This window comes from Orbicella franksi, chromosome 10 (assembly GCF_964199315.1).
Source record: "Orbicella franksi chromosome 10, jaOrbFran1.1, whole genome shotgun sequence".
Classification (NCBI taxonomy): domain Eukaryota; kingdom Metazoa; phylum Cnidaria; class Anthozoa; order Scleractinia; family Merulinidae; genus Orbicella; species Orbicella franksi.
In genome coordinates this window covers 17,073,900-17,090,572 of record NC_138154.1, presented here as the reverse complement: position 1 = coordinate 17,090,572, position 16,673 = coordinate 17,073,900, and the positions used below count along the sequence as shown (strand labels likewise).

The following is a 16,673-nucleotide window of genomic DNA, read 5'->3' as shown; positions in this document are numbered from 1 at the left end:
AGAAGATAAGAGAAATGCAATGGCAAACAGAACAACTCAATGTTATTGAGCAAATAGAACAGGTGCAGCGGTTTTTTTTTAAGACTTAACTTCTCAGAATCAGCTTTTGTTTTGTTTTGTTTTCTTTTTCAAGTTCTTTAAGAAGATTCGCCCGCCTACTTGTGCTATCAATCTTTATGAAATCCTCAGGATATGTGGTTTAGCTGTTGAGCTCCGCACATACACAAGCACCAACGTCTTACCTTGGGATGGTTTACATTAGGCTGTGAAAAACTCACACTTCGGAGGAAAACGCACATAACGGGCTGCATGTTATTAAATCCTGTTTTCACTCGTGTTTTTCGTTCTCAGTTCATACACTTTGAATGAAAATATTTATACCCACTGCTTCGACCTGAAACGGTTTCTTTTTTTGTTTCCATGAACAAAGCTAAGAGAGAGTGATATTAATTTTGACAAAGTAAATGGAAGTTTCTTCGTTATTGATGTTGGTCGGTTCATAGTTCGTCGGTTTTTGTGTCAACTCGTGTCGTCTCCCCCTCCCCCACCCCTCCCTTCCCAAGAATACGTCACCATTGAGCGCATGGGAGGAGCAACTCATCTCGACTAAGCCGCCGCGTGTAGTCTCGTAACCTAGTGGGGTTTACATTGAGTTGATTTGCCTTAAGTTTACTAACGGTTGATATTTCTTTGCTCTCGCCAGGATTAACTTCTTTTTTCCTATTGTATGGTAATAAAGCAAGCTTAAAGCAAGTTTAAAGCAAGTTTATAGCAACCTCCCGGACATACTTATTACATATATGTTATTTGCCGGCTGGGAGGTCTGTATCGTGTAAATCTGTGACCGAGGTCTTAAACGCGTCCGAGGTCACAGTTTTTTCACTGACTTACCTTGAGCAAATACCGTATTTATTTTTTCCTCTTTCTCTCTCTTAAAACAAAAAGGACGAAACCTCACGGGAGCGTTACCCTGACCGCGGCTAGAGATAGAGAAATCCGGACCGCAATAAGAACCAATCAGATTTCAAGATTAGATATCGCGCCCTCTTCGAAAAAATAAAACGAGATATGTTAGCCGCCGTCACAATTTTTCTTTAAGCTCTTATCAGGGTATTAGACACGGAAAACCATGTTTTATTGTTTCACGTGTACAGATCTGTGTCATAAAGCATGCAGAGAAACCAGCGTCGTGTGCTATGCTCTAATAAGATCCCGCCGTACCTAATCGAACGCTTGGTAATCGAACCCAATCGAACGATTGGTGTTCGATCGAACATAATCGAACTCACACTAAAATTTGGTCAATCGAACAAAATCGAACGGTCGACAATCGAACAAAATCGACCGTTCGATTACCGAACGGTCCACAGTCGTACTCTTGTTTTCTTGTACAGTGCATAACCGAACACTGACATTCAGTTTGATACTTAAACGTTTTTCTTTTAATCCCATTCAATAAAGGTTGATTATGATTACTCCTGCGCGATTTACTTATAATTAGAAATGGATTCCCAACAAAATCGAATCCGATTGAGTTCGGTTGCGTTCGATTTTGTTCCATTGGTTCGATAATCGAACTCACAGCAAAAGAGATGTTCGATTTTGTTCGATTGCCGAATTCAATCGAGCGATTGGTGTTCGATTGGGTGCGATTGAATTTTGGTTCGATTTTGTTCGATTAGATACGCCGAGTAAGATACGCTGATTATTTCCAAACGTAGAAAACAAGTCTGCTACTAGAGTGCTTTCTAACATTTTCCATTATTCTCCGCCGTGTTTTAAACCAGTCTGTCAAGAGAGTATGAGGAAAAGAGAGTTTTAAAATCCCTCATATGGACCTTATTCCTCAGTAATCTTTAGAGATGTTAGCCACTTCTACCGCGAATAATGTCACCACGGATGTTGCGTGGATGTTTTCGTGAAGGGTAAAATGCGAGTAAAGCCACTTAGGATGTCCACGTGACCAAAATTTCTGTCACATTGTCTATTTCTAGACCCTCCTGAGATTTTAGAAACCGGAAGTGATCTACAAATGACTTGAGAGGGATTACCTTGGGAATAAGGCCAATGAGGGAGATTATCCCAAGGATTATCTCCCTTACCCTTCATTCACTCTTGACTTAGTATGTAAGTGACACTAAAGCACGGAACCGCTGCATCTGTTGTGTGATGAAGTAGCTTCTCGAAACATTTTTCAAAAAATGTCAATTAGCACCGGACAAATCGTCTACTCTTGTTTTCAATTGAAGGACGTCTCCCGTGTGGATAGTTTCTTCTCAGCGTGACTCCGTTTACTTGATAGCCGCGGGACTCGCCTCTCCGCTGTCCAGCGTCTTAAGGAGTCGGAACAAGCCAGCTGCTTCTCGTATCCGGCTGAACTCAATACAGAACGCTTGAACTTCAATAAAAAGGTCCTGGAACAAATCAAAAAACTATCACTCACTGCAGTGGTTTTGAGGGTTTTGGGTGTAGCGGGAGTCAAGCACCGGAGTGTGAACCTCATCGTGTTCATCTAGCGCTAAAATAGCGCAAGTCAAGCAAGGCAACGTGAGTCTTATCACGTTGATCTTGCGCTCTTTTTAAACCACAAGCAGAACAATACGGACACGTGTTGCGCGCGATTAGCAGTAAGGCTGTACATTTCCAGCTTCACTGCCTCGACCATCGAGGTTCAATCGGTGAATAGGGAACGTCACTTTGAAAGTGCTGGGCGTAAAACTCATTGCCAAGATTTCTCTTTGCCTTGAGCAGATTTTACTATAGGATTAGCACTCAGCAGGAATTTATTGCACGCCTTAAATCCCATTGAATCAAGTATCCAATTATTTACTTTACTCAAGCACGTATTTTCATACCTGCTGTCTTATTTAGAAACTATTTAAGTATTTTATTAGTCGTCTGCCAAGGTCCCTTTTAATTCTCGATATTTTTGGAACCCAACTACACGACTATAATTGGATCATGAAAATTCTCACGATTGCCAAACCGGGAAAGTCTATGGGTCAAGTGCAGTTTGGCAATCCCGCTAAGTTTCGTTTCCAATTATTGGACAATATGTGCCACTTAAGTTCTGCGTGAAACTTTGGTAAACAATCGGAACCTCGCCTGAATGGGATTATCGCGTGAACGTTGGCGGGGGTGCAACCCGAGTCAACAACCATGACGCATAGAAATCGATCGTGAATAATCGTTTTCGTATAAATCTTCCAGTCGTTCAAAACTTTATCTAAATCCTCTTTACAGACACTTCTGAAACGCAAAGAAGCGGCCGCCATTTTGTTACCAACCGCACACTGCAAGGCTACTCGCTATCTACTTAACAAATAGATTCCGTGCCAAGTAATTGATCACCGATGACGTGAAGGAGCATTCGTAACAGAACGCTTGTAGATTTACGCTAAAAATGAACATATGCCAATTAAACCACTAATGAATAACAAAAGAACTGAACTACTGTTAGCTTCCATAATATATACCTACCTTAACATCTATAATTTTGTTACGAATGAGAGACTGAAGAAAAACACAGACCTAAAGATCAACAAATAACATGTCAGTCTGGATAGAGACAAAATCAAAAAAATTCCTTGTTCTATAACACTTGCATGAAGATTTTTTTAACACAGAAACTAAATACGCTTTTTTTAAGGCTAAACTAAAAGGTCGCAGAAATAGAAATTTGAAAAGCGAAACGTGAAGAATCGTAATTACACGAGCCACAATTCTACACTGACACCTAAATCGAGTAATAATCAATATCACATGGACCTTAGTACTTTATTTAATTTAAGTTAGCTTTGAATTTGAAGAATAGTACCGAGTAGTAAAAAGGAAAGCCTCTTAAGCTCAACTGGCTTATAGCTCTCGAAGTGTAACTCTCGTGTCTGTAGCATGTAACGATTAGGAGTATCACTACCCCCCCCCCCCCCTTGAATGGGATGCTTGTCCATCAGAGGCTACTCTCTAGTATTCTATCAGGCTGCCATAAAATTCACTGATACATATCAATACACCTGGGTGGAGCTCGGTGGGGAGGGGCCCTGAGTAGAGTGTCCTGTCCAAGAACACAACACAATGTCCCCAGCCAGGGCTGGAGCCAGGATCACTTGGTCCAGAGTCCAGCGCGCTAACCATTAGGCCAACGCAACCCCCCCCCCCCCCGCCCCTTCCCCCACGGAACAGTACTTGCCGATAAATGCCAAGGTATTGGTGCGTAATAAGTCTGACTACCCTTTACCAGATTGGAAGCAGAAATAACAATGCAGATAAACATGACGTCCATACGTTCACGTTGGACAGTCATTACTGTGATTTGTTACCAAATACACTCTTGCAGCATTTCTTTTTGAGACTGCTTTCCATGTTCAATCATTTTCAACAGGAGGTCCTTTAATGAAATACATAGCTGAACCATCTAATTATTTCTACCCAGTTAAGTAACAGTAGCTCGTACCAGTCTGACAAGTCTGTTCTGCATGTATTTGTCTTTGATATTTTCACAGGTCGAGATACAGTTTGAGATGTAAAGATGAACGAACTCCTGCGGAAGATCTACAGCCTAAAACAAAGAAACATTAGTTTTAGTTTGTTATACATTTCGTGGTCGTCGATCTCAAGTAAGTGACCAGCCAGATTTTTTAAATTAATATTTCCTTTTGCACAAGCAAATCACATCGCACATAGTTTTAGTAGGCTTCCCTTAACAACACCTATATTTGATTGGCTTCATAACAATTTCCAAAATTCCAAACACTTGAGTTTGATTGGCTCACTGATCGCACTTAGTTGATATCCATTCACTTGTATCTGATTGGCTTTCTCGCACTCAAACTGGTCAAAACAGAACGTATTGGTGCGCCTAAATAGTCGCAAGATGGAAAGTAGATCTATAAGTTTTCGTGATTTTGTAAGCCCATTTCGAAGATTAGATGTTCTCAGTTACTTGTTAATATGCAAGACACAAAAGCCTTCAAGGTACATTATCATTCACAGCACCGCATTTCTATAAAACTTACCGTTGTTAGCCTGTTGACAACCTCCATAGAATGCAGTGACATTTCCATGTTTACTAAGACTGAAAAATACCTGCCAGATGACAAGAAAATACATCATTGACAGGTAAACAAATCCAAAAGGCACGTACCGAACTGAGCCCGGTGGATTTAAGTTGAAAAAACAGACCACGCTATCCACTGGATAATGGTTTATCCGGTGGATAGTGTAATCTACCTTTCGAACAACCCGGGCCAGGACTCAAAATTACTTTCTCATTTTCGACATATTAGAGGCAGCGTGGCCGAATGGTTTAGATCCGGAGGTCCCGAGTCCAACCCCTCCACCCTTACCACTAGCTGCAGGCGTAGATCTGGGATGACTGGTGACTGATTTCCGAAACAACAAACTCGTGCCTTCTAGAGGGGTCCAGGGCCATGCTCCCTTACGAAAAGTTCTGGATTTTTTAATCCCTAAAGTCCACTTTTGGGTTTTCTGAGTACATTCTGAAAAATCTGACCGATTTCCATAAAACGGAGGAAAACGGTGTGGATCCTCAGTGGTCCCTCGGTGGCCCCGAGTTCAATTCCTACGTTACGCTTTGTAAATAGCCAACTGGTGTCCCTCTGACCAATTGGGACTTTTAACGACATTGTGTTTATTGGCTATATTTGTTTCACTGTTTGTTTCCTCATTTGGCTGTGAAAAACCCCATTGGCGAGTGGACGATTACGATATTTTATCTTCCATAACGCATTATGCGTACTCCACCAGTGACCAGGGCCGGGTTGTTGAAAGCACTATTAAGCTAATCCAGGATTAGCGTAAATGTTTATTTCAATTTTGTAACTTTTCAGTGAAGGTTTATGTTTAGATTTTTTGTCCTTCAATTTTGGCTTTGAATAATGTCAAACTCCAGGAAACATGGACAGTGAAAACAATTTTATTCAAGAGAAATTAGAACTCTGATTAACTTTTAATCCTGGATTAGCGTTAATCGGCTTTCGAACAACCGGACCCAGGCTTTTATGCTGGCTAATCAGCTCTCGGAAGGCAAACCCTCAAAGTTTATAGTTCTGGGTTTGCTTTCCATCTTTACATCGAAACACTAGTCAGTGATCAGTAGCCAAAGTAGCTTAAAGAGTTTCTACTTGTCTGTAATCAGTTGGCTGATGACAGATAACTGAAATTCACCCAACTGTTTTGCATGCATGCATTATCTTTTATTCTCCATGGGGGACCTTCTTTTAAAGACTTTTTTCTAAAGAGATAATGTGCTATATTCTCCTAACTTGACTGACTTCGGAGAAGAAGGTTGACTTCGGAGAAGTCTGAATCTGATTACTACTCACTCTGTTATCTGATTTGACTGCATCAACTTCAGCAAAACTTCAATGGCAAGTAACGGATTATTCTCCACTAGGTCAGGGAGCTGAAAATTAAAACATACATGTAAATACTGTTTATATGCCAGTGCCAATAATACATGTACTTCGCACATGTGAATGGGATTTAGTAAGTGCACGTTGTGTGCGAGGTCCAGCAGGACTTGAAAAGGATGTTGGAAACACTGTAACGTTGTTCTGCATTCCCTTCTGTATTTTTGCTCTATAGTTAGACAGTCGTGGAAAAAGGCTTTGAAACAATCCGAAGATGTGGCATGAGGCTTAAATAAAATCGATGCATTCCACAATCAGCATAACAGACACACTGAAGGGCACTAAAGTATACTTTCAACTCTACATGAACATGCGTACACCACTTTATTCTCCGCGTTTTTTTTTAGTGCTTCAGCTATAGCTTCGTCAGCAATACCTGCCCTTCATTTGTGAGCAGTTTAAGGCTTTGTTCTCGTACTGCTAAAAAAATTCAGTAGTAAAACAATTGGAGGCTAGGTGTGACCCGCCTCCCCCCCCCCCCCCCTGCCCCAAATATTTATTTATTTCCTTCCATGGATGAGATACACTGCGCGTCAGTCCCACGTGATACAATACCTTGTTTGGAGAAGGCTCACGTGATTCTTTCCTCGCCTCCTATCATCCCAGTTTTGGAATATAATCGAAATGCACCGTACTCAACGTTAGTCTGAAATTTCCTGATCATAACCTAATAGTTTAGGCATGCTTTACGTTCTTTATACCTTACCTTGTTAGGAGTGAGTCCCACATGATATACAAGCTTTGGATCTTTTTCAAGTTCACTCAAGACTTGCTGCAAAGAAAACACAAACAACTCCTATTACTCCGTGTTGCGCTTCATTGCATTCGCTTTGTACCCTTAGTAAAACGGTTTTCAATTGAGTATCGCAAGTAATGAGGCAGGTACTTTGGTTTGGATTTTGGTTTGGGTTTTGCTTTTGCTAAGGTTTGAGATTAGCTGAGTAGTCCAATTGGTAAGTAGTTGGTTTGGTTTTGGTTTTACCACACTAAATTGAAAACCGCTCTATCGCTCAACCAAAACCAACGTAATCACTATGGCCAATCACAGAGGGCACAAACAATCCAACGAACCGGTCAAAACTCTGAGTAAATACATGTGGCTGGCGCAAAGCGCGGGGAAACGTGTAGAAGCGAGTCACGATTGGTTTTGGTTTACTTTCTGATTGGCTGAGCAGTCTAATAGGAAAGTAACTGGTTTGGTTTTGATTCTACCACACTCGATCTGTCAATTGCTGGTTTGCACTGTCACGCCATCAAAAATAAAAATCGTAACCATTCAATAAATTGACTCAAGAATCTGGGATATGATAGATGATTGTTACATACGAAAAACCCGCGCCAAGATTGAGGTCTGTGGGGTGTTTCATTCGCGCGTTATTTGGAGAAGAGTTTCACCCAAATTCATAGAGCTTTGTATGGAGACGCCATGTTGGTGCCCCTCGGAGGGACACAAACATGGCGGCTGTTAAGTAAGAGAAACTGTCACTGAGTTTTGTCATTTAAACGAAAAGTTATTACTCTAGAGCTCCGACACATTGAAATTAAAGACCCCTCACATGACTCAGACAATTATTACAGTTTGGCAGAAGGTTTTGTATGAGTGCGTGGTCTTCTTGACCAGAAAATCAGGCAAAAAAGGAAAGATTGGCGGTCTAGGTTTCTAAATAGCTTAAATAATGTTAGAAAGCAAACACTGCTGCCCTAGCTAATGGAAAACGGATTCAAGGTGTCCAGAAAAGGGCCTAAATGCCACAAATTGCACGAGGACCTTACAGCCTGACAGATCCCAAAACCTTTAAGACCCTCCATGAATTGAAAGTCGGGGAATTTTGGCGCAGCGGCTGCGACTAGCCGATCACAATACTTTACACGAGCGATCACCTGCTGTTGTTGCAACACCAGTGTAGCCTTGAAAGCTTTGTTCATCAAACGACGGACCTCAGCACCTTAAAAATATAATAGCCTACATATAAATATTTACCTCAGCCAATTTAATTTCATCCCGTCTCTGGGAAGGCTTATGCAAAATAATTGGATTTCGTTAATTAACGGAAATTTAGGTAGAATTCTATTAAAAACAATAAGATTATTCGCTCTAGATTTCTTTAAGGAGATACATGTAGTTGATTTGGCCTTAAGCGTCGTCAGCTATCAACTAATGGAAACCTCAATCCGATAATCTAGCATACATGCAAATGCAATTATAGAAAGTGTAACAATATCGATTGACTAACCAGCGCTGTTTGTAACACACATTGTACTGTCCCACTCTACGGCATGCACCTCTCCTGTTGGGTTCATCCACAAGAGCTACAAACCAGCAAAGCACAATAGTTAATTAAGTGATTAATCCCCTAGAGCCCCACACGAAATTGTACAAGGATTCAAAACCTGAACAGGGAGGGCTCACATGAATACTTTCTCTGGCTTGCTCACAGACTTGTCCAACTGTGAAAGCCAAGCTCAAAATGACAAAAGTGTCTGTGATGCTCAAACCCAAATGCAAGGAGGAGGAGCTCCGGAACTGGCATGAAAGACCAGCGTGAAAATCTAGGTTGCTCGCTGTGCATGAATGTTTTATCAGGCAATTTCCCTTGCAGGAATATTTCTTTTGTACACAGTACAATTGTTCCCCCTCCTCACGTGACTGTTCTAATGGTCGGACACTAATAAGCCCCATAGAATAGCACTGCTCAACAAAATAATGTGTGAGCGTTAGAGACGTTAGAAGGTGAAAAATTTATAAACCCAACTGCGGAACCAGTTCAACTTGTTGAATTTTAACATGTCTAATACTACACCGTACATGAAAGTATTTATTGTAAAGTGTCTAGCATACCGCAAAACCAAAGAAACAGTTTAAAAATATACCTCATCCTCGCAGGAGTAAAGTGGTGGAGGAATTCTTGCAAACACTGGTCTGAGATTTAACTCTGACGGAGGATTAAGCCCTGTACAATTGAATATGAATTAAACAATGATAGATTTAATTGACACTGCTATTCTGCATCATAAACAATAAATAAATAATAAATTATATGTACAATATTTAGAGGCAAAGCTACAACATGTACATCAGCCTTAGCTGGTTTTCATGTAGGTCCACTGTCCTGGTCAAATTGGAATTTGGGAATATCAGTTTTTCAGGAGAGAGGAAAACAGGAGAACCAAGAGAAACATCCTTGGAACAAGGCGAGAACCAACAGCAAACTCACCACTAAACTCACCAACAACAACAGACTCAGCCAAGTATAAACCAACAACAAATGGCAATATGAAACGAACTGTTTCAGTTATCTTCTTTGGTCAATTATCAGAGATGATGGCTGAAAAACAGCCACATGTAGGACTGGCTATGAATGAGAACAACTGAGATGAAATATCATAGGTGGGCCAGGATACTGTGGATATTGTGACATACCACCAAATTCTCAGAGGAACATGTGCTTGCCCCCTTAAACCCCTTTAGTACTTATCCAGCATACATTTGTCTCTTAGGTTCTCTTTCTCTAGCTTACCTGTCACAAGTGTCTCTGTGATCTGCAAAGCTGCTGTGGAATCAAACCCTGAACTGTACAACAGGGCAAAATAAGGGAAGACAGTCAATGAAACATTAATCTTTGGCAGTCTCGATTGGAGTAGAGATGTTACAGCTGGCTTGGACCAAGCTTTTAGCCAGGTGGCTGTCCAGCTGTCCTGTGGACAGCCATCTTTCAGGAGAAAATAAATAAACATATAGCAGATCTTGTTGATTGCCGGCCCTATATCAATGGATGGACAGCCACTTTTCTAATCCTGGCTAAAAGCCTGGCTTGGACCACAAGTCAAGTCTAGTTGTGTTGGGAGATTCCAGAACAAAATAGCTGTGGATTACTTAGACCCACACAGAGAACTTTTAATTTGTAAGGCCAAGTACACTGTAATATACATTTGTAGAAATGTAGAGTTTAAATATCCAACCCTACAATGTACTTTTTTAAGCAGCTCAATCAAGGATTTGTCCACAGGCGGCCCAAGCTCTCAATGTTATCCTTTTTTTTCCCTTTTCATGCAAACGTTCAGGCTAACGTGACATATGGCATGTACTATTACATAACGACCGAATTTGACCACGCGAAACATGACTCCCGCCTTGCAGCATATGGAGGTGTTGTGTTACAACGGTTTGAATTTATAAAGGTTTGTATGGGAATGCAACGGCTTTGCTTGAAAACCCAATTATTCTTATATTTTGTGAATAAAATCTACTTACCCTGTTGCTGTGTTGTATTCTTTGTTGTTTGCCAGCTCCTCGGGCCGATCTAACGCGATTTCGGCGAGTTATCGTTCTGTGGGTTTCCACTACTAAAAGAAAGACAAGGCCGGACACTGATTTCCGGAGTGCCCGCCGCTCGAAATATGCTGCAAGGCGGGAGCCATGTTTCGCGTGGTCAAATTCGGTCATTATGTAATAGTACATGCCATATGTCACGTTAGCCTGAACGTTCGCATAAAAAGGGAAAAAAAGAGGATAACATTGAGAGCTTGGGCCGCCTGTGGATTTGTCAAGACTAAAAGACTTCCAGGCCTTGCAAATATCTTCACCTACCCAAAACAACATTCATTTCCAGAAACTACATGTACTACAAGTACATGTGTCATTGTAATTATTTATTACCTGACATCAGGGTCAGCATCAGCTAATACTGCAGGAAGCCCACAACAACTTATGTCAGGTAACTGTGAATTCTTCTCTGTTAGTGCCAACTGCAGAGAACTCAGGTCAATATTCTGAGAGCAAAAATATATAGCCAATTACACGTGATTGTTGATTGTATCCTGTTCTTGTCATCAGTCCATCATTCCTTGTCTGATAAAATTATTCTTCGATTAATCAAAGTGCGAGTCTATATTTTTAGATTGTAGTTATTTTAGTTATTTAATGGATTGCTACCCAGTTTAGACTCTGCCCATCTTCTAATTGTAATTTGGCACTATTCTAACTCTGGAGATGTACAGTACATGCACACTTGGAGCGCTTTCAATGCCACCAAAAATTCAGAAATTTGGGTATACCTCAGGAGGTTGTCTTTTTTTTTGACACTATGCAAATTGGCAATTTTCTATTCAACGCTAGTTCTTTTGGCTGCGATCACAATGAGTTGGACATCCCAGGCAAAGATGACATCAACGTGTATTCAACAATGGATTAATATTTTACTTTACAATCTTGCCACTTTTTTGTTGATAAATACTACATGTACATGTAGCTACAGCTTAACTTGTCAAGTAACCACTTTTTAAAATTCCAATTTTAAAAAATGGTCCTGTGGTGTACTTGTTAGTTTTGCATAGGAAGGCTAAGAAATATACTGAGATTTATAATGCGTGGAAAGCCATTGTGCAGTTCCTGGAAATATCCATACTCCCCCAACAGAAGGGATTGGAATTTACTGAGGGGTGGGGGGCTGTATAAGACCCAAAAATTTAAAGAAATGTATGAAGCTTTATTGGAATTTCCAGAGGGGTGGGGGGGGGGGGGGTCTTAGAAAAAAGTTCCTTCTGTGGAGAAGGGACGGATATTTTCTGGAACTACACATTGCACCACTCCTAAACACTTTGTTTTACGACATTCTTGCTGTTTTGTGACATTTGTATAAGATCTATGCTGTTGTGGTCTATAAAAAGTCACCATGTCAATGGACCACCATTCAGTTTGCTTCTATATTTGCAATTTAAACCTCGAAATCGTTGAAAAATTCCAAGCAAGGAAAAGAGCCACTCATCCTTTTCCACCCTGGTGTAGTCAACCGAAAAATTCTGTTCCAAATGCCCCAAGAAATTTCCAGAAATTCAGATCGGAATTTTTGGTCAAATAGAAAGTGCCCATAGAGTGTATTTATGATATTCCTGACTGACTATGTTCCATCAAGGTTCAAGTCAGAATAGTTCAACATTTGAAGTGGGCTTACACATTATCATTCTTCTGTCAGGCTTTGGAACAGACCTCCTAATCATATTTTTGAGAGTAAAACATATTAATAAAAAATTGCAGTGTGAACAGTCCAAAGGACTCCCATTATTTCTAATTACATGTAAAGGTGCACAATAGATACAAAGTATGAGGTGCAATATCCTGCTAGATGGAATTCATGTCTCATGTGTACAGTACCTGCCCTCCACCAGGAAAGTCCAGGACCAACACTTGTCGAGGAGTTTTCTTCAACAGCTAAACAGCAAATCAATACAGCAAACAACACAACAAGATTACTTTCAAACATTATATTGCAATATAATACAATGACAATGCAAAATTAAGTCACGTGACAAGCAAATAACTTATAATAACTCAATCTCCTACAGTGGAATGGCAGGCACAGTGGCCTCATGGTTAGTGTGCTTGTCTCTGGATCGAGTGGTACGGCTTCGAGCCCTGGCCAGGGACATTGTGTTGTGTTCTTGGGCAAAACACTTTACTCTCACAGCACCTCTCTCCACCTAGGTGTATAAATGGGTGCCGGTGACCTATAATGCTGGGGGTAACCCTGCGATGGACTACATGTAGCATCCCATCTAGGGGGAGCAGAAATACTCCTAGTCACTTCACACTATAGAAACCAGGATAAGATCCGGCCTGATGGGCCCCTTGGCTCGTATGCAGACTTTAACCTTCTACAGTGGAACCCCATTAATACAGTCACCAATATGGGAAAGACTGTAACAGTGGAAAGATGAACATAACTGGAGCGAGCGGCCGTGTCACTTGGGTAAAACTATAAAGGATTATACAGGTTGGGATTTCAGATATGGTTGTTGGCCCTATTAATGGGGTGGCCGCATTAACCAGGTTTCCTCATTGAATCAATATGTTTATGTACTTACATCTCTTGATGGAGAAGTGATCAGTAGATACAAGAATGACTTCTCAGCTTGACTCAAGGCAGGAAGAGATTCAAGGCCACATACTCTGTTTTCATCATTGTTTGAACTCTAGGAATTAACATGAAATCAAAAACATAATATGAAAGCACTTGCATGTCACCCAAATACTGTTCTAAAATAAAGCAGACACAATACAGCTCTTAGTTTACACAGTCAAGCAAATTTGACCATGACGAACAAATCTATACCCTAAGCTGACTACATTAACGGCATCATACACCTCCAGTTTCCATGTGTCTTATACTGATTGAGAACATACATGTACATGTTCATCGTGAATCTGGCACAAATCCCTTACCAAAACATGGACAAACACAGAAGCAAATGGGTTATTGGCTACAGGCTCTGCTTTGTACATTTCATACAACAAGAACAAGACCACAATCCTTTGGCTGGTTGAAGGCAACAAGTCTGGTTGCTGTAAAAGCATCAGCTGAAAATTGACAAGAACAAATAAAAAACAATAACTTCTCATTTTCATAAATTTTATGTACAAGGATCCAAAATGTTTCTTATTTATCAACTTTGTTTCCTCTTTCCTTTAAACAGTACAACTTTACTGCAAATAACTATTGTAGTGCACACTACTCAAGTCATGCAAAAATAAAACACAAATTTCATATCATGCATATAAAAATATGTTTAAAATACTATGGTATTTTTGTGCCATACACAACAGTAGCAAGCAAGCTGCAGGTTAAACTTTCACAAAATTCATTCCATGGACAAAAAACATGTCAGTTTGTCACATGCACCAAAGTCAAACAGAACCATCTACATCAGTCCAAAGGATACCAAAAATGGAAAATTAGGAGGACATTTATAAATAATGTTTCAAGGGAGAAAGATCTTTCAACTCGAAACACTCTTTTTTCCAGTCCTTCAGGCAATAATGTAATGTGACCAGGCTTTTTTAAAGTACTCAAATATGTTAATGCAAATTAAAATATTATGCACTTTAAACTTTACCATTGCACTCCCAATTTGGAAATGTTCATTTTTGTTAAATCGCTGGTGTAATGAAGATGCAATAGCTTCAAATGATGAAACAGCAAGAGAATCTTCTGCAAGAATACTACAAGAAACAAAGCAGATTAATTAAACAGAACACAAATATTACCAACAAAGCTTGTTAAGTCTCAGATTTTCAAACAAAGATCTCAGCATCTCAGTGAGTCACTGACTTAACCATTTGTCATCCCTATACACCACTGTATGTAGAGGGTCGTACAGGAGGGGTCTCTGGTACGGTTCACGAATGTTAAAAAATTGAGGATCACGGATTACAGATATAAAAATTTCGTTTTCCCAAATCACGAAAATAAGCAAGTAAGGTACTCTTTTTAATGACCTGTTCTTACACTAGAAGCAGTGTTTGAAGAAAGTAAAATCGCGAATGGCTAAGTCAAGGCTTTATATTGCAAATCGCATACCTAAGTCACTCGCGATAGACGACTCTAACCATTCAGAGGACTTGCGTCTAAAAATCACGTAGAATAGCGTGGTAAAATCACGAATATCAGTTAATAATTCAGGTTTTTCATGGGTCATGTAAAACCTTCAGGTCACAACTCACAAAGAGTAATTTCCTAAATTCAAGTTTCATGGAAAATAAAATCAGCTAATCACGCATCAGGAGAATACCCTTGTATGACCCTCTATGTACATGTTGCACGTCATATTGTGTTCAAAACATTGGCTTCCAGCCTAGGTTAACCGTCCTCGACCTGAAAATAGTACTCTTACTATTAGAAAGTGAGTTGAATTCACTCATCAGATATCCTTACAAATGTTCTTAAATAGGCCATGTTCGATATATCAATATTCTAACATGGCTCCGAGGCTTTCGGGTCAAAATAGTAAATTTTTTAAGTTTCTTTTGTCTCTCAATTCCAAAAAGAGACTTGGATACAAAGAAAACAGCACCAAAAATACAAGTTTGTCCTGAAAGCCTCGGAGAAAAGTTAGAATATTGATAGATCGAACGTGGCCTATTCGTTGTAGACTTGAGTAATATTATCAGGAGTACATGCAAGTGCATGTAAGCTGATATGTATTTTCACACCGAATGAATTCATTCCTTTACTTTTCTCTCGTAAACACATAGAACGTGCTGATATTAGCCTTTCGTGAAAATCGTGAAATAGCTATTAATAAAAATACTTGCAGCCTTCGAGCAGGTTATCGGCTTGAGTTAACTCGAGATGTTCGACAAAATTTTACTTCAACACTATAGAAGAGAAAGAATTAAATATTATCATACCTTAAAAGTGAAGACAATTCTTTTGGAGACAGCGTCATGTTCAAACGAAGCCTAGAATCCACGGATAAGAGAGAAGACGACGACACCTAGCTTGATCAATCGGCCATCTTGGCTTTCGCTAGTGCCATGGCTCCTCTGCTTGATGCCTCATGCTTGAAACGAATATTCGCAGATCGCAAAGCTTGCAGGCTCAGCCCACCTGTTCATTCTCAGCGGCTGAGAACGACTGAACCTTGGGGAAATCTAGCCCGGGAACACAGACTTATTTCCGGCTTTTGCTTCGCGCCGCCGAAAGCCGGAAATCCGTCTGTGTTCGCAGGCTAGGAAAAATCCGATTTCAAGTCGGAAAATATTGAACTTCCGGTTGAATTGCACATGCACAGCCATCAATCAATCAAATCGGAACTCTCGAGAGTTGCTTGTTTTGTCAAGATTGCACAATAAAAAATGAATACTCGCGCCCGAGGAATGAGATTGGCTCAGTCCACTGGCCCATGAAGAATAACAGCTTGACGAGAGAAGATCGGGGAGAAAAGATTGGGTGACAAGCCAGTAGAGTTTAGACGGCACGTTGACTGTCCGAAATATCTGGAAAGCTACAAATTATCCATTAAGTATTGTAGGCGTATTTCAGCAGTGGATCACCGCGATTTCGAGCTATTTAGAGAATAAATTCGGTGGGACGGAATAAAAAATCGTCTTCAAGGCGCTTTTTCTGTAAACTGTGGGAAGGGAACAGTGAACACCTATAATTGGACCATTTGCAGTAATAAGCATGGCTAACGAGCAGAGGAGTCGACTTTGTTTTGAACTTTTTGTTAGTAACAATAAATAAGAGATCTCACAGCTCGGGGAATTGGTGTTGAGAATTGATGCAAGCTAGAAGAAAGATAAGTAGTCTACCAGCAAACGAGGGGATTAAGTTACCGCAGTCTGTCAAATCCTCTGTTAAACTCTCCTTGCCTCACACTTCATGTGATGTACAGTCGCCCTTTTCCTGGCAGCTTTGAAACCTTGTGCATTTAGAGTGATTTCAAAGGGCTTAATGAACGACAATA

General features: G+C 40.3%; 1 protein-coding gene across 1 annotated transcript; it reads right to left on the bottom strand.

The window, feature by feature from the left end:
* LOC145499383 (CCR4-NOT transcription complex subunit 11-like) lies at positions 1–16,597 on the bottom strand. Its single transcript, XM_081478902.1, has 16 exons — positions 15,616–16,597; positions 14,322–14,427; positions 13,651–13,785; positions 13,293–13,400; positions 12,583–12,639; positions 11,089–11,201; positions 9,950–10,002; positions 9,303–9,382; positions 8,666–8,741; positions 8,313–8,377; positions 7,138–7,203; positions 6,345–6,424; positions 5,016–5,085; positions 4,454–4,558; positions 3,481–3,531; positions 1–2,414 (listed from the first exon to the last, which is right to left on the bottom strand). Exons 1-16 carry the CDS (start codon positions 15,651–15,653, stop codon positions 2,292–2,294), a joined length of 1,326 nt encoding a protein of 441 aa, XP_081335028.1. The 5' UTR covers positions 15,654–16,597; the 3' UTR covers positions 1–2,291.
* Between the last annotated feature and the right edge of the window lie 76 nt (positions 16,598–16,673).

Bases quoted from the DNA above. Each gene is read 5' to 3' on its own strand.
- LOC145499383 (XM_081478902.1), bottom strand. From the start codon at position 15,653: ATGACGCTGTCTCCAAAAGAATTGTCTTCACTTTTAAG. The intron at 14,428-15,615 runs GTATGATAATAT...TGTTTCTTGTAG, and splicing joins GAATTGTCTTCACTTTTAAG to TATTCTTGCAGAAGATTCTC. The intron at 2,415-3,480 runs GTAGGTATATAT...GATTTGTTCCAG, and splicing joins ACAAAATTATAGATGTTAAG to GACCTTTTTATTGAAGTTCA.